The sequence below is a fragment of the Lepisma saccharinum genome, chromosome 11 (genome assembly GCF_977018435.1).
Source record: "Lepisma saccharinum chromosome 11, izLepSacc3.1, whole genome shotgun sequence".
Taxonomy (NCBI): domain Eukaryota; kingdom Metazoa; phylum Arthropoda; class Insecta; order Zygentoma; family Lepismatidae; genus Lepisma; species Lepisma saccharinum.
The window spans coordinates 68,435,153-68,457,868 of NC_139239.1; the positions used below are offsets into that span (position 1 = coordinate 68,435,153).

General features: G+C 38.6%; 1 protein-coding gene across 7 annotated transcripts in view; it reads right to left on the reverse strand.

The window, feature by feature from the left end:
• Positions 1-22,716, reverse strand: part of LOC145994893 (uncharacterized) — a 364,443-nt gene that overhangs the window by 11,645 nt on the left and 330,082 nt on the right. For all 7 annotated transcript variants that reach the window (XM_083131352.1, XM_083131353.1, XM_083131354.1 and 4 more), the window contains one exon: positions 8,409-8,502. In XM_083131352.1, the coding sequence (XP_082987478.1) occupies positions 8,409-8,502 (94 nt within the window). The remainder of the gene's footprint in view (positions 1-8,408; positions 8,503-22,716) is intronic.

Sequence of the window (22,716 nt, forward strand, 5' to 3'; positions counted from 1 at the left end):
ACGTAAGGAATATATTCCCGCCACCATTCCGGACTTGCATTGAAGAAAATGCATAACGCAAAAACAAATCGTCTAGTTTGTTTCTGCGATTGTGTCATTCAGTGCATGGTCATTGGTCACGGTCAATGTAAACAGTGTTGCATGTTTGTCATTACACAGTCACGTGGAAATAAGAAAAAAAAACTTAAGACTACGAAAACAAGTGTACACAGTATATCATGAAGTAATAATGATTTTTACAATACGCAAAACACAGGAAATACAACGCAGTTTCTTGCATCGTGAGAGAAATTTGTTTACATAAAAGAATCTAGTGATGTCAGAACATGCTACTTCAAAGAAAAAGAAAACAATATGTTTTTGCATTTCATCATTATTGACTGAAGAGAAGAAAGAGACATAATTGCTAAAGTTAAACTTCCATCATATTCATATTCATATACATATTCGTAAGGCGAAAACCTCAAAACCGTGGAGAGTAAATCAACAACCAACACGAAGATATAACGGAGTGACAGAGGGGGGAGAGAAAAGGAAAAAGATGGAGAGAGAGAGAGAGAAAAGCAACAAATGGCATACGACAGAGAGGGAGGGAGAAAAGAGAAGGAAATGGTAGGATACAGAGAGAGAGAGAAAGAAATTGCAGAGAAGAGAAAGATAGAAAGATGGTGGGCGAAAGAGAAGTTACAAAAGAGAGAAGGCAAAGAAAGAAATGGCATAAGAGAGAAGAAAAGGGATATGGCAAAGAGAAGAGAAAAATAAAGATAGATTCAAAGAGGAAAGAGAAAGAAAGATATGATGAAAGAGGAAAGATATAGCGAAAGACAGGAGGGGAAAAAGAGATGGCGAAAGAGACCATCCAATACTATGTCCAATTTATACAATGGAGCATAGCTTGAAATGAAATTTGATCATATCTACGCTTCTATGCATTCTATTTTGAAAAACTGCTCGTTTGTGATATCCTACCCCACCCGAACAGTTTCCTCAAATAATCACAGGCTTCTGAAATTTTTTAACGATGTACTCCACCACATGTGCACTTGTCAGTTTTGACGCTTTGTAGCCATGATGAAGATATAAAGAAAACACTTTCAAGTTTCAACCATGGTCTTTGACCCTGAAATTAGGAATGTAAGATTAGATTTACTTTTATCGGGGAGGGGGGGAGTGTTCACACATTATCGTCTACCTGTCACCAGCAAGGCGATAAAAGTATCAGTACAATTTAATTATCTTTAATGTATTAAATAATAATTTGTCATTTAATCGAACCATCATTCATCCACAGTGTCGAGAATAACTTAGGAGTGAAAAAAGCGGAGGAAAATAACTAAATACAATATAAAAAACTCTGTGGCTTAACCCTCTAGAAAAGAAAAAAATATATATGCTGGGATGGGGAAGGGACCCATTAGGACTCCACCTTCACCCGCATACATTCAGAGGTATGCTCTTGATGCCTATAAATACAGTATTCAGTTCCCTCCGAATTTTGGTTACCCCGTTTCTCTAAATTAATTTAAATATTAGTTACAATGTAATCCAATTATATAATATGAAAACATTATACGTATAATCTATATAGCACGTGATGTTAAAATTCCATAACTACGATTTGTTATGGAATCCAGAACAGACCTTTATTGAAATTGGGAGTTAAATTTGTTACTATTTTTTATTATTATTTTAAGGTGGGTGTTTCGCTTATTAGTAGTTATGAGTTGGTTAAAGCTTTTGCTTAGCCTAAGTTAATACTTACGCTAATTCTTTATATTGGTTATATTTTATTTTATTTATGACTTTGTTGTCCTAAAGATTATGTGTTAGACGAAATAGTGTTGTGTGTAATTAGAAATAAAATAAAAAAGAATTTGAGATACATGAAAAGATCGTAAAATGTAGCACGGAGCATTCGAGAAAAATAAGCATAAAACCTCGTCACTAGAAAAAACATTTCCCATATAAACCACCAGTTGCAGCGAAGATGGAATATGGAACACACACATAACACACAAGATACTGAATTTTAGTTCTTTCCAAAAATTTCAAGTATTTATATCGTGTCTCAAAATTGTATAATGTATAGGAATTGAACACATTGTTAATCATGTATGGATGACGGGCATGGATGGCTATATAACTCAGTTCTGAATTTAGGGTGCAGTAAGTGATTTTTAGTTTTTGATCACGGAGTGATTCGAACACACCATATTTGAAACATGATTGCACACCTGTATGGAAATTCCAATTGATTAATGTATGATGTAAAAGAACAAATAATTATTTGACTGTTATCTCCGAAAAGTGGAAAATACTGTGATAATAGTTACTGTTAGTAACTGTAGAAAGAAATGAAAAATTGTAAAAATAGCAGAAAGAGAATTCTCTATTTTCAAAGTAGCGATTGTTGTCTGTCGAGGCGCCCTCAGTGGCCGTGATTGTTGGACACACGTTTCTAGCAGCCATGATTGTTGTTGGCCTCTCGTTCTTAGTAACTGGAATTGTTAGCTACATGTAGCTGTGATTGTTGGCCACTCGTTCTTAGTAGCTGTGATTGAGGACCACTCGTTCCTAGCAGCCGTGATTGTTGGCCACTTGTTCTTAGGAGCTGTGATTGTTGGCCACTCGTTCTTAGTAGCTGTGATTGTTGGACACTCGCTCTTAGTAGCTGTGATTGTTGGACACTCGCTCTTAGTAGCTGTGATTGTTGGACACTCGCTCTTAGTAGCTGTGATTGTTGGACACTCGCTCTTAGTAGCTGTGATTGTTGGACACTCGTTCTTAGTAGCTGTGATTGTTGGACACTCGTTCTTAGCAGCTGTGATTGTTGGACACTCGCTCTTAGTAGCTGTGATTGTTGGACACTCGCTCTTAGTAGCTGTGATTGTTGGATACTCGCTCTTAGTAGCTGTGATTGTTGGACACTCGCTCTTAGTAGATGTAGTTGGTGGCCACTCGTTCTTTGTAGCTGTGATTGTTGGCCACTCGTTCTTAGTAGCTGTGATTGTTGGCCACTCGTTCTTAGTAGCTGTGATTGTTGGCCACTCGTTCTTAGTAGCTGTGATTGTTGGCCACTTGTTCTTATTAGCTGTGATTGTTGGACACTCGCTCTTAGTAGATGTAGTTGGTGGCCACTCGTTCTTTGTAGCTGTGATTGTTGGCCACTCGTTCTTAGTAGCTGTGATTGTTGGCCACTCGTTCTTAGTAGCTGTGATTGTTGGCCACTCGTTCTTAGTAGCTGTGATTGTTGGCCACTCGTTCTTAGTAGCTGTGATTGTTGGACACTCGCTCTTAGTAGCTGTGATTGTTGGACACTCGCTCTTAGTAGCTGTGATTGTTGGACACTCGTTCTTAGTAGCTGTGATTGTTGGACACTCGTTCTTAGTAGCTGTGATTGTTGGACACTCGTTCTTAGCAGCTGTGATTGTTGGACACTCGCTGTTAGTAGCTGTGATTGTTGGACACTCGCTCTTAGTAGCTGTGATTGTTGGATACTCGCTCTTAGTAGCTGTGATTGTTGGACACTCGCTCTTAGTAGATGTAGTTGGTGGCCACTCGTTCTTTGTAGCTGTGATTGTTGGCCACTCGTTCTTAGTAGCTGTGATTGTTGGCCACTCGTTCTTAGTAGCTGTGATTGTTGGCCACTCGTTCTTAGTAGCTGTGATTGTTGGCCACTTGTTCTTAGTAGCTGTGATTGTTGGACACTCGCTCTTAGTAGATGTAGTTGGTGGCCACTCGTTCTTTGTAGCTGTGATTGTTGGCCACTCGTTCTTAGTAGCTGTGATTGTTGGCCACTCGTTCTTAGTAGCTGTGATTGTTGGCCACTCGTTCTTAGTAGCTGTGATTGTTGGCCACTCGTTCTTAGTAGCTGTGATTGTTGGCCACTCGTTCTTAGTAGCTGTGATTGTTGGCCACTCGTTCTTAGTAGCTGTGATTGTTGGCCACTCGTTCTTAGTAGCTGTGATTGTTGGCCACTTGTTCTTAGTAGCTGTGATTGTTGGCCACTCGTTATGATTGTTGGCCACTCGTTCTTATGATTGTTGGCCACTCGTTCTTATGATTGTTGGCCACTTGTTCTTATGATTATTGGCCACTCGTTCTTATTAGCTGTGATTGTTGGCCACTCGTTCTTATGATTATTGGCCACTTGTTCTTATGATTGTTGGCCACTTGTTCTTGTGATTGTTGGCCACTCGTTCTTATTAGCTGTGATTGTTGGCCACTCGCTCTAAGTAACTGTAATTGTTAGTTACACGTTCTTAGAAGCCGTGATTGTTGATATCGCGTTCTAGTATAGTCGTCACTGTTGGCTACACGTTGTTAGTGAAGCGATTATTAAAAGCTTACTGGTGTTGCGATTGTCCTCTAAAATGCTTTAAGGATAAATTCTTATTGCTTTAATTTGTTTTAAGCCACGGCGATTGTTACTCCCTAAAAATATTATCCAAGTAGATTTCTTAAACAGCATGAAGGTACACAGAGCTTAAGGCTACTTGCACCCTTCATAAGATGTAGCGTATACATTTCTAAGTATAACTTGACCAGAAGAAACAGTCTCGCAAAAATCTTGTGCAACATTCATTTAGTGCCCTATGCTGCCGTCACAAGAAAGTATGTTTCGGCAGAAACGCAACCGTTTCCGTACTGGAAGAAGTGTTTTTGACATGATCATAGTGCAAAATTCACTATCTTCATTGATGTAACATATATTTTCCCATTGCATCAGCAGCGTTGGAAATTTATCGTTGTTCTGATTTCGTTAATTGGAATTGTTGATGAATCTCCCATCGTTCTTTGAACCTTGTTATATCTTAAGACCACTTCATGTTTGAGTCGTGGATGTGCGTGCGAATAGGACGGGGTCAACTTAAGGAACTTCTTCGTCAAATTTTTATACATATTACGTCAAATTCTTTAGTAGATACGAACATTCTTGCGTAGTCAATTTATGAGTGTTAAAATCCACGTTTTAACACTCCAAGAAATGCATCATTTTGATTATCATGTTATCTTTATTTGAATCTCTGTCTATCTGTGTAACGGTAAAAAAGATAAAGTTCCTCGTGCATGTAGCACAACGACATGAAGGCACATGTAGGGGATGGGGGAGGGGTACGGTGCCACACATTCTCGATCTCTGCCATTTTGGAGGTGATGTGATCAGTATCACTTTCCGGCCGCCTTTACCCCACAGGGTTGCCCCAGGTACCCGTTGATTTGAGGCTGGGTGAGCCCCAGAGGGGCTATATGCGGGGATAAGGCGGAATAATTCCGACCTTAGATCACCCACTCCGGGAATCGAACCCGGGTCTCCCGCGTGACAGTCAGACGCCTTACCGACTTTTCTTTTTAAAAGGAATATCCCTACGCGGTGGTATTCACCATTTTCTCAACTATTACACTTATCAATTTTTACTGTATTCTCAATTTTTATCATTTGGACAAACAAACATCCATGTCCTAGGTGGGATTCGAACCAGGGACCTCTGGCCGTACAATATCGATAATTAATTTTTCACAACATGCAACGTTTTGGTTGTTTCGGTACTAGAAAAAAGGTATTTTCTACCCTGAATGTATGCAACAAGCTGGTACAGGTTGATGGTTGCCATAGTCATATTTTTTTTGTCTGAAAACATGCAAAAATCATTGTACACAATGGAACCATCTTATCATAAGATACGACGTACATAATGAATGTATCACTGTCCAAACTTTGGAAATACTCGTGCAATAGCATGGTCAGACCTATGTTTGGCAACATCTAGCAATGACATACCACTTAGTGGCGGGAACTGTACCTTCAGGCCTGTAGTGAGTGGAAGCCGTGGATGTTGTACAGGAAGTGGTCAAGACAAACCTTTGAGCATCTCCGGGTCAAGCTGGTCAACTGTTACAGCTATTAAAATGCAAACCTTGATTGAATATCATAGATTGCCATACCAATGTCTCAAAAAAAAATAATGGAAAAGTACAAGTAGTAATATTTATGTTCCAGTATTCTATTAATATGCATTAACGTTCTGGTGAGATAGGAAAAAAAATCTTTCACTATGAGGGACATTTTTAGAGATACTAGAAATGAACTATTGACAACACTGCACAACAAATTTGAAGACATTTTCTGTCCTTTAGATGAGATCATGTGATTTGGACTAAACACAGGATGCAGAATTGAAGTGTGAAAACCGTATAATTCTATCACGTATCATTCTCATTGGACAGCCACCTGATGCATGTGTGAAAGGCATATTACAATACACTGTACAGTAAGAAAGCACAGTAACAATACCTACAAACATGACGTTGTAGAGCATTTACGCTTGTACATATCTGTAGGGGTGTCCCTGATAATAGACCAACAAAAGTCAGCAAGCATACTGCCGTTTCAACCACTTTTCAAACACAGCAATGTTCTGATGGAACCTTTCCCCACGTTCATCACTGACTGCTCCCAGTTTTTTCGGGAAAAAGCCCACATGAGTGTCCCCCCCCCCCCCCCCCCCCCCCCCCCCCCCCCCCCCCCACCATGTCACGAACAGTGATTCATATGTGTGTGCTTTGACATACCCAGAAACTAGAACACACCAACTTGAATGACTGCCATGCTGCATTTGCTGGCTCAGAAAGTGTAGAATCCAACGGCTCTAATCTGTGTGCCAACAAACATACCTCCTTACCTTTGCCTCACTTAAGTGCTGGGAATTTCGTCCAGAGGTACCTGAAAGCTTGGCCTTCTCGGCCTAGTGCTAAGATTCTCATCAAACCAAGCTTGATGTGTAATGGGGCAGAAATACATTCGGATTGATTGTTTATATTAAAATAACTTCTCTCTCGTTGCCGCATCCCACATTTTGTGGCTTCTCAATTAGATCTCGTGATATGTTCTTGATGCCTGTAGTAGCGGCCAGTGTTTATGGACATAATGATTATCTCCGTCCCGACTATCCCACTAACAGAGGAAGCAACAGTATTTCATGTAACCTTCTTGCATACATCTTATCCTGTCATACCAATGTATAATTTCGAGCATTCATTCTTTGTAACACAGGAGAAACACACATTCGGCTATTGTACCTTACGTTTCTTACGTAACTTTCAAATTTTGTGTTTTTGGCTAAATTATGCGTGATGCACGGACACAAATTGCAGATTCGTTTTTGTCATGCACAAATACGTTACAATCACATTTTCATCTAAAGGACAAATTTCGTGTTGTGCAGTGAAAATTATCTAGTCATCAATTATAATTAACCATTAAGTGAGCAACTGACAAAGACAATTAAAATAGTAAGTTTACAACCACTTCCTTGGAGTTTTTATACTTACAGGAAATGATGGAAAAACTGGGAAAGTCATGAAAAGTCAACAGAAGAGTGAAAAATGATTGAAAAAATTGGGGTATTTTGAAAATTTATAACCTGTAAAAATCAGAGAAATGCCATTTTTGAATTTGTCAGGATTTTGAGAATTAAAATAAATTCCACTCTTCTCTTTAACCAGCTTCCTGATTGGACATATTCGAAAAAAGAAAGTTTTTATAGTTTATTGTTGTTCATCCACATTGACCATCATTAGAACGTCATTACTTTAAACGAATTGCAAGTATTATTAATAACATCTTAAAGCATGATAAATTTCCTGGAAATTTGGGAAATTCGCATAATGTGTTTTGTCAAAATGAGTGGAAAAACTACCGCCTATTTTTGCGACTTAGCGTCTATCTTTAAGTGCCTTTTGTCTGCCTGCTGTGGAGACATTTAATGTCTATCACAGTCGTCAATTATAATAAGTCGCCCTCAACCTTTCAGCGCCATCTCTGGTTAAAGTAATATATTATATTTTTTATTAATGTTAAAAAAAAAACTTTTAGACACAAATTCCATAGTTCACTGGTCAAACACCTGTTATCACGTTCATTCTTATTAATCTATGAACATAATTTGAATGATTGTTGCTCTTGGGGTCAAAACCAGGTGTTTTATCTAATAGGACGTATTTGACAACGTATTTACTCCAAGATACAAGTTAACAAATTGATAAAATATATTATAATCAACAGGTAGCAAGAAACAATGAGATATGTTTTGGAGGCAGACAAGAATAGAGTTCTAAATTATGATGAAGCACCATATTCGAATATCAATCAGTAGTGAGATTATTTTATTAACATCTACGGCAGTTCTCCATTTGCAGCTTCGAAGCGAGTCGTAACTCATGAATCGTCCAATCAGCAAGCAAGCCCTGACGTCATCTCTACCCAGCATCAATCGCTAACCGTCTTGCTCACGTTCTACGCTGGTGGTAGGCTGGCTAACCAGACTAGCGCAGTCGGCTGGATGTGTTCCGAAACATAATCTGTCTACATCTTAGCAGGTTAAACAGTCAAAAAAGAAGTCACTCGCCTGATTGTTACTGCAAGCAGGACTATGATGACTGCCACTAGAAGCATAGCAATCAGCACTCCACCAATCATGTACACACTGTCATTGGGTGCATCTGCAAAATGGAGAAAAAACAGGTAAATTACACGCAACAGAAGCAAATGCACTAATCTGAAAATCAGACAGTTCTTAGTGTGCATAAACTAAATACAATATCATTTACGGTTTGAATTCATGCCATTGAAAGTGAAATGAAATAAAAATAACCTTATAAAATTTAAACAGTGTGTACTGTACAGTCGCCTGCAATAAAAATGGGAAATCTAGATCTCGTCTAAATCTAGATCTCGTCTCGGTGTCGAAGCATCTGTCCCGCCTCAAGTTTCAAAATATACAGGGCGATTCAGTCAAAGCTTTCACTGAATCACCCTGTAGAAGAAACAAACATATGAACGTGTCACAGCACATATTTTCACAGTGTGCAGATGTCATTAAGGCAAAAAATTCTTAATTTCTTCTTTATTTGACGCTTCGTTTGGACGCTAAGAGCACCTGAGAAACGGAATTCCATCCTAAATATGTATGCAACCACGAAGAATAGCCTCACAAAAGGACATTGCCACTAATGGATATACTTTAAAGAAAATATACGACCTACATACGACCAGTCATTAGGTAGGTATGACTGCAAAAGTTTAATAGCTAAGTATATTGTGTTTAGGTAAATGTCTCGGTCTCGTCTCAATTTTATCGGTAGGATTCTTAAAAAATACAAACGAATGTATTATTTCAACTGATAGAAAATCGCAAAAAGTATATTTTAAATCTTCAAATACAAAAAAGAGTAATGTTCGTGAATTTTATTTTTCAATTTTCTTCCAATTTCTAATAAAATTACCAATACGTAGGCCAATGTATGAACATAACGCGCGCGCGCACACATTGATGCTTGGCTATAACCAACAAATAATACACAACTAAAAATTGTCGACAGTTATCAAGGACAAGCGTTACAAAACACGTTCGTGTAGTTACATAAATCCCATTGTTTATAAGATACGTTAACTGTTTCTGGGAAAATATACACTTTTTATTAAAGAAAGAACAAGCAACAATATCGAGTTACGCAATGATCAAAGACCAGCTGGGCAACATGTGAAAGACGCCACATCAAGTTTCATTGTTCTTGAATGTGCCACACAGCATCCGATCATATAGTTCCATAGCTGACATAATTTTGCTTGTATAGCACTGTGCGAATTAAGCTTTTTGTTTGAGAGGGGCTGCCCACTCAAAGGCGTATTTGTGATTTCATTTGAGGAGGTATTTTGTGGGGGAGGAGAGGTTATGCAAATTTGAACATGTTAGCAGTCAGTTATTGCCTGGTGGTTCTGAGTGCCTTAGAACAGTGGTTTCCAACTTCAAAAGGTACGAGGGCCAAAATTATATCCAGCAGTTGATAGGCGGGCCGCATTTTTTTTTTGGGGGGGGGATTAAAAATTACAAAAATTTGTAAGTATTGAACTGAAAATGTAGTACTTTCGCATGACCTAAATTTCTAAAATGAGGCAATAAAACAATGGAATCACAAATCAAAATTGTATAATTACAATTTATTTCACAGAAACCCAATACTTATTGATGAATTGAAAGAAATTAAAGACACACCATACAAATAAGAATCCTTCATAGTAAGTTTTCAATGTGAAAATTGAGCCCGATCTGCTTCTTTTATTAAAGTTGTATTTGAATTTCTGTATTTGAAAGTCTCAGAAGGTGAAGCAGTGATGAATCTGCCAGTCTGCTTCTGTAGCGGTTCTTGATGAACTTCATTGAAGAAAAAAACACTTTCATACGTGTATTTGCTGCGGAACATCGATGTCATCCTTTGCCCAAAACTACGAAGGTTTGGAAAGCATTCCTTTGAAAGGTATTTGAAAAACTCTGGCTCCTTTTCTTGCCTAGTTTGAAGGAACACATCGCCTTGCAAATCACGCAATTCAAGTTGGAGAGAAGCTATTTTAGTTTTCAATCTTACGTTTTTTGGAGATATTGCTCATTTCGATATTTGCACAAACTTTAACAATCAGTCACAGTACAATCCGAGTTGGAACACTGGAAATCTCTTTGTGCGTAGTAAAACAGATCTCTATAGCGCCGCTCTGGAGTAGGGATGGCCAAACGGATCCGGATCCGAAAAATCCGGATCCATTTGGATCCGGATCCGGATCCAAAAGTTCCGGATCCGGATCCGGGTCTGAAAGTTTCGGATCTGGATCCGGATCCGAAAGTTCCTGATCTGGATCCCGAGATTTCCGGATCTGGATCCGGATCCGGGTCCGAAAGATTCGGATCTGGATCCGGATCCGAGAGTTTCGTATCTCAATCCCATTATAATATTACCACACCTTAAAAGGTATTATGATCTTCGATTACAAAGAAATTTTTCATTAGTTAGTCCTACAAGAATTTTTTTCAAGTGTTGTTCCTAAAATACTTTGCTACGCATCGGCTAACACACTCGTGCACACATGTCAGAGGTGAATTTGTAAATGACATTGAAACGAATATGTATTCATTCGAATGTATTGGATGTATAACAAGATAGAAATGTTATACAAAAATTATACAATTGTTCTACAGTTACAGTTCTACAAATTAAAATAAAAAAGTTCTGGATCTGGATTTCGGATCCGCTAGGATCCGGATCTGGCCATCCCTACTATACACCTGCCACGTTTCATGGAAATCAGAGGGGAACACAGGGGTCAGATCCCCACTTCAATTTGTCCTCATCTTGACATTTGAGAGGAGGTTGCCCCCTAGAACAAATTTTTTGCCGAAACAAAAAAACACGTATTTCTTCATTTGGGCCCTGCAAGTTTCATGGAAATCGGAGGGGGAGACTTAGACCTCCCTTATAAGTGTATTAATTAATTACAAATCGCGCACGCGCGCACACACACTATATATATATATATATATATATATATATATATATATATGTGTGTGTGTGTGTGTGTGTGTGTATGTATATTACGTATATATTTATTAGCAGGTTATGTTATAAGCACATTCTTACTTTCCAAAGAAGCACATGTGGGATGGCAAAACGGATCCGGACCCGAAAATTCCGGATCCGGATCCGAAAATTTTGGATCCGGATCCGAAAATTCTTGATCCGGATCCGAAAATTCTCGATCCGGATCCGAAAATTCTCGATCCGGATCCGAAAATTCTCGATCCGGATCCGAAAATTCTCGATCCGGATCCGAAAGTTCTGGATCCGCGGATCCGGATCCGAAAAATTTTGGGATCCGGATCCTTAGGATCCGGAACCAACCGGATCCGGATTTCGGATCCGCCAGGATCCGGATCTGGCCATCCCTACTCTGTAGTTGTTTGTAAACACAAAGAGTGAAGCCTTCGCGGAAGCGGCAGAGTTCATTCCGTATAGCGAAGGGGTGGAATGCATGGTGTGAAGAGAAACTTACGTCACTTTAAATTATTCTGATTATCATTATTGACTGCAAAATCAATTCTACCTGTGATATTGTCTTTCTTCACAGAGCATCCTTTCCTTCAGTAAAAAAAGAACGTATTTTAATAAAAATAAATAAAATTAATGTATTTTGCAAACTGGCTTCGCGGGCCGCAGAAAAGGCAACGGGGGCCGCATGCGGCCCGCGGGCCGCCAGTTGGAAACCCCTGCCTTAGAATATTGGTTCAACATAGCCTATTAAATATTATGGTAACGTAATTTGAAAACACTTAGTACTTATACCATTCTAGTAAAACGCAAACTCAAACACAAAAACAGCTATCGAACTAATAACACCGAAAGCTGGACAAAGTTTTTATTGCCAACCTAACTACAAGTTTCTTGTGAACTTTAATACATGTGAACAAAGGAAAATATACTGTCTTTGTCCCCCAGTTTTGGCACCTTGCCCCCCCCCCCCCCCCGATTTTGGAACCCAATCGCCGCCACTGCATGTGAAATATCAGAACTATGCCATAAAATCTTTAGTGGAAAACAGCCTGCTGTTGGCTCGGTGAGTTGTTCAGTTGCAAAATGGTGTTCTTTTTTAATTAACAAAGCCGCATGCTCTTCAACAAGGAAATATACTTCATAACTGGACCAATAATTGACGCGAATGATTTTTCAATTGTGTTTCTTACATAGTTAAAAAAATAGTATGCTATGTGCTTTCAATTCAATTTTCTTTGAGGGGGATAAAATAATACCATGCAGGGATAAAAAAAAAATAATTGTCCTTTGCCGGGGATAAGATTTTTGGTTGGGGCGATCCGAGATCGTATGCGCAGGGCATAGTTTGAATTAACTTCTATTAGTTAAGTCACAACACTGAAAATATCAAACATTAAAAAGCAAATTTATGAAAACCCCACCCTTCAATAGGTACGTCGTCGCATTGGAATCAAGGGGTACTGGGTTCGATACCCGGTGGAAGCTCACGGTAGTTCGAACTGCACTTTAAACTGACGTGAAGTCCCGATTCTTTCTATGCAAAACATTTGGCATTTTTGTTATTTTCATTGTTGATGATTTCAGTGTAAAATGGCTATGTGCTGTATTTGAAATTTTCTCAATAAATAAATAAATAACTGTACTTAAAACGAACTCAAACAATAAACTGTAAGTCCAATCCCGATTAGCCTTTCTGTGCATAAATTGGACATTAAAAAAAGTCTAGCATAGAAAACTGCCTACACCTCCCCAGATTGTAAATTCTGCACAATCCCCTTGTGCACCTCACCTTGCCTTTCCCTTGACAATTAAAAAGATAACGTTATTAAGCGTTGTTTCCATGTTTAATAAGACACTAAAAAAAACTGACCAAGGCAATCTTTATTCTATAATAATAACACATTATCAACGTAACGTTTCCACCCTCTAACAGAGCCTTCTTCAGAGAAAGATTCGAACTAATTCTTTTGTCTAAAATCCATACTAAAATCTTTGTCTAAAATTCATACTAAAATCTTTGTCTAAAATTTTCTTTTGTCTAAAATCCATACTAAAATCTTTGTCTAAAATTCATACTAAAATCTTTGTCTAAAATTCAAACTAAAATTTTTCTCTAAAATTCAAACTACATTTTTTGTCTAAAATTCAAACTAATTTTTTTCTAAAATTCAAACTAAATTTTTGTCTAAAATTCATACTAAAATCTTTGTCTAAAATTCATACTAAAATTGTCTAAAATTCAAACTAAATTTTTTTGTCTACAATTCAAACTAATTTTTTTTCTAAAATTCAAACTAAAAATTTTGTCTAAAATTCAAACTAAAAATTTTGTCTAAAATTCAAACTAAAATTTTTGTCTAAAATTCAAACTAAAAATTTTGTCTAAAATTCAAACTAAAATTTTTGTCTAAAATTCAAACTAAAAATTTTGTCTAAAATTCAAACTAAATTTTTTGTCTAAAATTCAAACTAAATTTTTTGTCTAAAATTCAAACTAAATTTTTTGTCTAAAATTCAAACTGATTTTTTTGTGTAGAATTCAAACTAAATTTTTTGTGTAGAATTCAAACTAAATTTTTTTGTCTAGAATTCAAACTAACATTTTTGTTGGAATCTTTGTCTGAATAAGACCCTGTTAGAAGGTGGAAACCTTGCGTTTATAATGTGTTATACGTAGAATATAGGCTGCCTTGGTCATCATTTTTAGTGTTTTAAAGAAAAGAAAACCTAAATAAACAGTGTCTAACGGAAATAGAATGTCTCCAAGAGCGAGGCGCGATAAAATTGAAGTGACCTAATTCTGTAACAGGTAAACTGTCGTGAAATATCTTCGAAGCTGTTTGGAAACTGTAGGTGCCTTGAATGAAAGATCAACGAACGGACAGTTTTCGAAAGATAGGATGAGACAAACAAAGATCACAGATTGCACGGGAGTACAATAAACAAAGCGTTTATCTGCTCACCTTCCGTTGTAAACACTTCGTTCAATTCTCGCACATGTGTTGAACACAACTTGAGGATCCTGCGGTTTGGTGAAGCTCGCAAAGTTTGGTTAGTTCTGTCTGTACGAAATGTTTAAAAGGTTATTCGTCCTGAGTTCAACTGGTGCATATTGTGTCACTGGTGTCAGGAACCTGCTAGCATACGCATACGCCAAAACAATTTTCAGTACTTACTACCTTTGTTAACACACACAATCTTAGGCGATTACATGCAAACCAGTGTTTGTGCGTTAAGTCATATTTATTGGTAAATGCTTTAATGGTTTTCCCATCTGCTTTTTGAAGTGGAATTTCTCCATACTGTTACACGCATCAACTTCTCCAACATTGTGATCTGGATATCTGTCTGGAAGTTGACATGGGCTTCCTCACGTGGGTTTAGTCCTACGCACGGAGAAGCAGATGAAAGGTCGTTACATGTCAAAAACCTTAAGTAGAGTGAAATTACTCCCGCAACACCCCTGGCTGTTGTGCATTTGCAGCTTAGAAGTGAGTCGTAACTCCAGAAGCGTCCAATCAACAAGTGAACCGCTAACGTCATCTCAAGGCAGCATCTATCGCTAACCCTCTTGCTCCCTCTATAGACTGTGTGGTAAGCTCGCTAGCTACGCTCACGCAGTGAGCTGGAGATGTTCCGAAAATAATCGGACTTACGTATTTATTACTCGATTTGGTGGTCGAGTGCACTGAATGTTCGACTCATGATCTCGTAGCTGGGTTCGAGTCCACGCCAGCAAAAAGCTCCTTCATTGAGCCAATTCTTTCAGCTTTTTAACGCAAACAGCCCTTATCCTCGTTGAACAGATTCTCTCGAGATATTAACCAAGTGAAATGTCCCGAGAAAATCTGTTCCATCATTCGTCACCAGGAAAGCTTCAAGACCTACCGCATCCCATATCCTCATCCCCACTATTAACCTAGAGGTTGAAAAGCTGCCTTAAAAGGACAAAAATAAATAAAAGAAGTAAGGTTCTCCTCTGCGCATTGTATTGTGACTTGAAGGCACTTGGGGAGGGGGAGACAAAGCGCCACACATCCTCGATTTTGGCCACGGGAGGAAGAGATGTGATTATCACCATGCTTCAACCACCTTGGCTGAGGGATATACCAGAAAGCCGCTTTAAAAGAAAATCGACACACACATTTCTGTCTGAAATTACGCACCTAGAGGCAGTCAAGACATCCTACCAACGTCACCACTACAGCTCGCAGAAAAACCAAATCAGATAAATGGAGACGAATCGTTATTGGACAGGATCTATATCTAGTTTACCCCATACCTATCTGACGGGACATCCCCGGTAGCATAGTGGCTATGTGATCAAGGGGTCCCGGGCTCTTAAATTATTGGTCCAGCAGTCTGGATAAATGGACAGATTGATCTTAAAATGAGCTCTTTGTGTTCATTGTAATAGTAGTAGTTATTCACAAGTCGTAGATTCGATTCCCACCAACAGCAATGGGAGCAAAGATGTTTGTCCTCATCTGACGATGGGAGAATAGATGGTCTTTCGAAATAATGTCATGACCAATCTGTACTGAACCTCCAGTTCGAAATGGCATTCTAAATACTTCGAACCGTGCCTCTACCAGTGGACTCCTTAATATTAGGGACACCTTGCTAGAATAGGAAACGAGTAAACTAAACAATAGGCAATGAATGCTCGATGAATATTGCACACTGAGACTCATCTGTCACTCGACTATGATGAGATGATTTGCTGCCTCTTCTAAAAAATGACTATGACACGATTCCTAAAACGTACACCTACTCAAGCGAAAACAACCACAAAAAATGGCTTGTCATCAGGTGAGAGGCACGTGCGCTGACATTGATCTTGACCACAAAATGCTGAGAAATGGAAGGATGCTTGAAGGATTTTCACTCGAGCATGTTAACATCTTCGTTTGACATCGCTGGTTGCGATGCAAATGTGGTTCAATGTAAATGGAGAAGAGATCCGCTCTGTGTGGACAGAACGCATCAATCTGAGCCACCGAGAAAATGAACCTGCTGTGGAAACAGATTCCGCTAAATATTTGGGAAAACAACGACACAAAGGTGCGAAATGGAGGCAGAATGGACCATCCGCGTCAACACCATTAGGAAACTTGTGCTGTGACGTCAATGCGAGTGGTAAAAAGAAAAAGATTACCGCCAGATCTTTCCTACAAAACATCGCTCGAGAACATGGCAGCCACTCGGACAAGACAATATTTATTTCCTTTCTGGCGGAAAGTCCATTCAGCTTGTTGGAAAGGATTTTCCTCTTTGGGCTTATTACCATATCTCGAACTGAGATTGATGTTTTGGGGATGAGTCGAGCAATAACTGCTTCTGGAGGAGCCTCTTGTGCTCAGTCAACTTGACCGTCACCATGACTAGGCGCTTAAGCTACAAAGAGAAGAAAAAAGGTCTTGACGTACGCAAGTGGTCAAAATGAATCACTCTTTGGAGAATCGTGAGCAACAGCATTAGTAGATGGACTAATGTTCTTAACATTGCAAACATCGCAATTCACATCACTCAGAATATATCTAAATGTATGTTCTCAGCTGTTTCAGCGAATATTTCATCAATATCTGTCGCCTGGAAGAAACATATATAATATTTGAAAATCCTTCGAAAGCGCTAGGATGTACTGGGATTTCCATAATTTTGTGTTTCTATTAGTTTACGTAGATTTTCTGCATCTTTGTGCTAATCGCGACGATGTGGATAAGTAATAATTGCATGAAATTGATGAAGAGACATTCACGAAAGAACACGCAGGACGGACTCGATGGCGCGGTAGGCAATCTTTCAACGAGACTGGAACAATCACATGTTTGTCACCTGTGTACACAAAGATTTGGCTACGAAAAACACTTCTTTGGTTGTTTCAAAACAAACTTTTTCTCCCTGTGCACAAATGTTCAGGCAAAGAAGCATATTCAAATATACCCACTTCACTCGGTGACCAGTCGAAAGGCAATGAAATCATTTACTTGTAATCAAAAGATAATCTACACGACGGAAAATGAATCATATATTTAAAGTTTCAAACGAAATCCAGGGAGTACACACTGTCATCCACAATGAAGTCGGCTACTAGAAAATAATTATTTGTTAATATCGATTTGTATAGTCATTTAGATATCTCCTTACTATTTTCGAAAATACAAATCTCCTTTTTCAGATACAAGAAGCTGAAAGTTAATAACTGAAGAAGAGCTTATGAAAGACACGAAAATCTCCCCATCCCGAGTGTAAAAAACTGATTTTTTCTCGGTATATCGCCCACGCGAAATCTGGATAAACTTCCAAATTTCAAGATCTAACGTCACTCTCATCTTTAGGGACCGAGGATAATAAAAAGAGCGGACTGCAAAGACGACTCTGTATGCGACTGACCTGCCATCTACAACCTAGATACCATATTGCACTATAGTTTCTGAAGAAAAGTGACGTTATTTTTTAAAAGCTCCAGGAGTCGCCTGGTCGATATAACCACAAAATATTATTATTCATCTCCAGCGTAGCTTCAGGACGTATTTTGCTCAATACTACCAGTATTTCCCATCTTCCAAGGCAAATTTCTCCTTCAACATTAGCTGGATGACATAACGAGTGCTTAGTGAGGAGCAAATGAGACACATGACAATGCTGAATACGAAAACAACGGAAGGTGCGAATGAGTGAGTGGGAAGCAAAAGTAAGGAATTAGCGACCGCTGATGAACGCCTCTTAGCACCTGCGTTGTGGTTGTTCTTCCTCTCCCGCGGAGAAAGTCATTGACAGTGACAGTGACTCTTGGCGAAGGCCAGGGTGAAGATCAAACGGCGTGAAGACGTTTCACACCTCCAAGGATATCGAGGGCATTGCTAAGTGTAATCTCACGTGGAATCATCTGATAAGCAGGGAAGACTTTAATGTAATTATCGTCAATAATGGTGTGCCTGGTGGGGTTAATGGCCGAAATCCCTTAAAAAGAGAGAATATGAAAAATCTACTTTAAAAAGAAGCTGCAACCCTCCCGTCTCTTACCAAATTTCCAAACAAACCTCTGATTTTCGACCCTGTTTTTTAGTTTCTCAGACTTTTGCGGGGTATCTATTGAAACGAGTCTCTCCGAAATGAAACTTATTCGAAACCTTCCTACGATACTGGAGAAGCTGTTTCGTTCTTGATCTCTTGTCGATTAAGTCTCGTTCACGTGCCTATCAAGTCTCGCTCACGTCCCGAACTAGTCTCGCTCACGTTCCGAACTAGTCTCGCTCACGTCCCGAACAAGCCTCGCTCACGTACCGAACAAGCCTCGCTCACGTCCCGAACAAGCCTCGCTCACGTACCGAACAAGCCTCGCTCACGTACCGAACAAGCCTCGCTCACGTACCGAACAAGCCTCGCTCACGTACCGAACAAGCCTCGCTCACGTACCGAACAAGCCTCGCTCACGTACCGAACAAGTCTGTTCCGTTTCGATTTATAAAAAGCGAGTTTGTATTTAGGACACAATAATAAAACTAATGTTACATACTATTCAAACTACGGCGCAAAACATAAAATTTACTTGTATCAAGAACTTACAACGAGTGCATTTCTAGCGTTCAGTAATTATAAACTTAGAAAAAACTATTATTTCGCAAAAATGTAGAGAGAGTAAAAAAGCAAAGTTCGGAAGAGAGGAAATATTGACTGATGTGACTAACATCACCGTAAGTTTACAAGTGAATTGTTGTATCCAGTCTTGCGAAAGCATGAAAATTTGAGATTGATCATAGATTTTTGGAAAAAAGGATTTGAGATAATTTTTCATAGTTTCAGTTATTTCGTAAGATTTTGTAACTAACAGTTTGTTTTTCCAGAATTGATGGAATCTTACATTTTTCAACACTCAATGTCTGTGATGATCTTAACTTCTCACCTTTGTACCCTTACTCATAGTTATTGTGCTATTGTGGACTTGAATGTGTGTGTGTGTCAAAGGAGGGCATGTTTGCGTTAACGCTGTTTTATCTGTATTTTTGGTCTGTTCTCTCCGGTGTAGATATACCAGTCGAAAGTACGTCGAAACAAATGATGACAGCTTGAATGTAAATATTGATATTTGGCGCATATCTTCTGACCATAACAGTATATACAAGACTATATAGTGAAAGTATTGCAATATGGTCAAGTATGATTCATTAAGAGAACAAGGAAGGAAATGTGAAAAATTAGTATTTTGGCTTTTCCATTTTGCTCATTTTATATCACTTTTCACCTCCTTAGATTACTCGTAATGGTGAGCATAAATAAATGTTGAAAATGGTTGGCATAGTCTGTTGTAAGCACATTTTATATTTTCATAGACTAACCAAGATTCCGGCCACCTATAAAGAACGTGATGTTTTATTTCGTTTTCGTCCAGACCATTAAACTCTCTAACAGCTTCAACTGAATATTCGTTCACTCTTTGAAACCAGCTTTACAAATTTGAAATTTAGATTGTGTATGTTCAGTTTTCAAATTTTCCCCTTAAAAGGATAATTGTAAAGGAAAAATTAGAAAACTGAATATAAACAATCAAATAACAATTCAAAGTGTTGTATAACTGGCTTCAAAGTAGAAACGAATGTCCAGTTGAAGATGTCAGCGATCTACTGTTCCACACTTAAACAAAATTACAATATAATAGTAATGAGAATTATTAACTATTAATTAACATTAAAATATATTTAACTTTATGGTTAAATAAATGGTTAAATAATGTACCTATTGTCACTATATATATATATATATATATATATATATATATATATATATAAATATATAAATTACTTGTTCTATTATTAAAATTTGACATAGCACATAAACTGTATGTGCGTTATGTAATGAGTATTCATTCAGTGCTTGTGGGGGGGGGGGGTACGCAACGGTACGCCGTACCGGCATTAATAACATTTGAACGAAAAAGTGTAAGTGCAACTGTGTGTGTGTGTGAGAGAGAGACCACATGAAAACAAGACAATTTATAAACGTGCCACCATTTTTTGAGTAGTTCTTACGATAAACACAAACAATAACAAACTAACTTAAAAGTATCGGCACCTATATTGTTTATACGTATGGATACAACATATAATTAATTTATAATACACACACACCAACTTTCTCCAAGCACATCAGCCTAACTACGACCCTAGTAATCCAAGTTCATATCAAAGAAATTGTTATGTTTCCTTGTGCTATTCTGGAACATCTTCACAACAGATTTTGCAATCGCGCTGATATCCCATCGCATGTTGCCTAATGCCCAAGAGACGATCGGCTTCTGGGAGATATCTTGCAGCATTTCCTGGTATTTGGATTCTAGGAATGGCCTAAACCAGAGATTCTAAAATATCTGGGTTCACAGAACACGGGTTCACGGGGATTTCACGGAAAGTTAGGATATTTTTGACATCTCAGAAAAAACAAGTCCAAGATGCAAAAGGTCCAGCCTCCGATTCGTCAATAAACTTTATCATTTTGACTTCTATTGAGTGAGAGCTACAACACAAAAGTGTTTATTTGTATATAAACAGAAGATCTAACTTGGATGCGGTAGTTCATTCTTGTTTGTTTCTGCTTTACACTATGCTGCCTGAAAAAAGGGAATATCTGTACACCCGAGGTGAAAGTATACCTACGACATTTTTTTCTGATTTTGCATATAGTTGTTCTGGGTTTGTGGTTACTCGCGCGATCCAGTGCGCAAAGTGAGGGGGATGCGGGGGATGGAATCCTCCAGCTAGCAAAATTTCGACTCCTTCCAGTAGTTTCATTTTCAACATGTTAAACTTTAGGAGCATCCCCCTCCCCCCAGCTAACTCTAAGGCTCCACAAAACATCCCCCAGCTAACATTTTCCACTTCATGCGCTGGCGCTATTCAAATTAGAAGTCAACAGTGGTGGAAAGAAGTACTTCCCCCACAGGGCTACTGGTTTTAAGGCCTTTTGGAAGAAGTGTTTCTATCCACCGTTGCGCATATAATCAATACTGTTACACCAACCAACAACTTGGAACCAATGAAAAATCTTTATTCTTTTAACGATAACAAATGAATTGGCCTTTCTTTGCCTTTCTTTATTTTATAATTAAAAATTTATTAACCTGCAAATTACATTTCTCTTTCGATTATAACACGATATAAGACGGCAGGTGTAGTTTGGTACAGAGGATAATCCGGAATTTTCCATGTAGGGAGGGGGGAGTGTAAGTTCCTATTTATAAGGATAAATTAGATCCAAAATCACCCAAATTAGGGCTTTTGTGAAAACTTTTAAGGGGCGCTGAAGAAAAATAGGGGGGGATGAATAAATTTCTGGTTCGCTGACTTCCATTTTGGGTCGACACTGACGGAATTTTTACTATCTTATTCAGGAAGGCCTAAAGTAACTTTAGGTGCAAGGGGTGTCTGTTTCTGTAGGCACCCAAGCGTCAACATCTCTTCCACGTATTCCACCCTGCACTGCATATTTGCAGACTAACAAGGCTATGGCGTCTGGGCTCGCTGTGGAACTTGAGTTGTGTTTGTCCTTGTGTGTTTATGATTGTCCTTTCATCTTATCACACTTCATCTTTGCAATTTGCCAAAACTGCCTGAAAAGCGAAGAAAACAAAACAAATGAAATCAAAAGTAAGTGGACCGATATTCAGGTTTACACTTTTTTTTTGCAACGTTCGGTATTTTTTTCCTTTTTGTCTAAAATGACTGGGATAAACGAAAGTCGGGAATTAATAACAGCAGCATTCTTACACCAGGCAGAAGTTAGATTCATCAAATACTTTCATTTCTAATTCGCAATTGCGTATAATTTGTTGAAGGTTACCTTGAGGAGACCCTTTCCCTTTGAAAGCAAGAGTGCTGCTCACTTGAAAAGGCAAGAAAACGACCTTGATGCATCCATCGTCTGCCTGCGGTGCAACCGCGGAATGCATCGGCTCTGGTTGGCACGGCCTATTTGCACATGGGACGTGCCAATCTCGTTACATGCGAGAAATCAACAGTGTGCACGCACCACAATGTTTGGTCCCGAAGAATAAGGGAAGATATGGGACAAGAGAGCGAGAGTTCCTGAAGAAAACGATGCGCTTCTCTTTCTCAAAACAAGTTGACACTCAAGTTTGGAAAGTCTCAAACCAAACGAGACTATGCGAATTAATGCGGGGTCGAGTAGTTATCACAGCGCGCTACGATGCCAGGAGTTCAGGTTCGAATTCCGACCTGGACATGCGTGTCCCTTCACTATCTTCATGATATCATCACTGATCCTAATCTTCACGATCAGCCAAAAATGGCAGAAAAGCGAAGTAAAATAAACCAAATA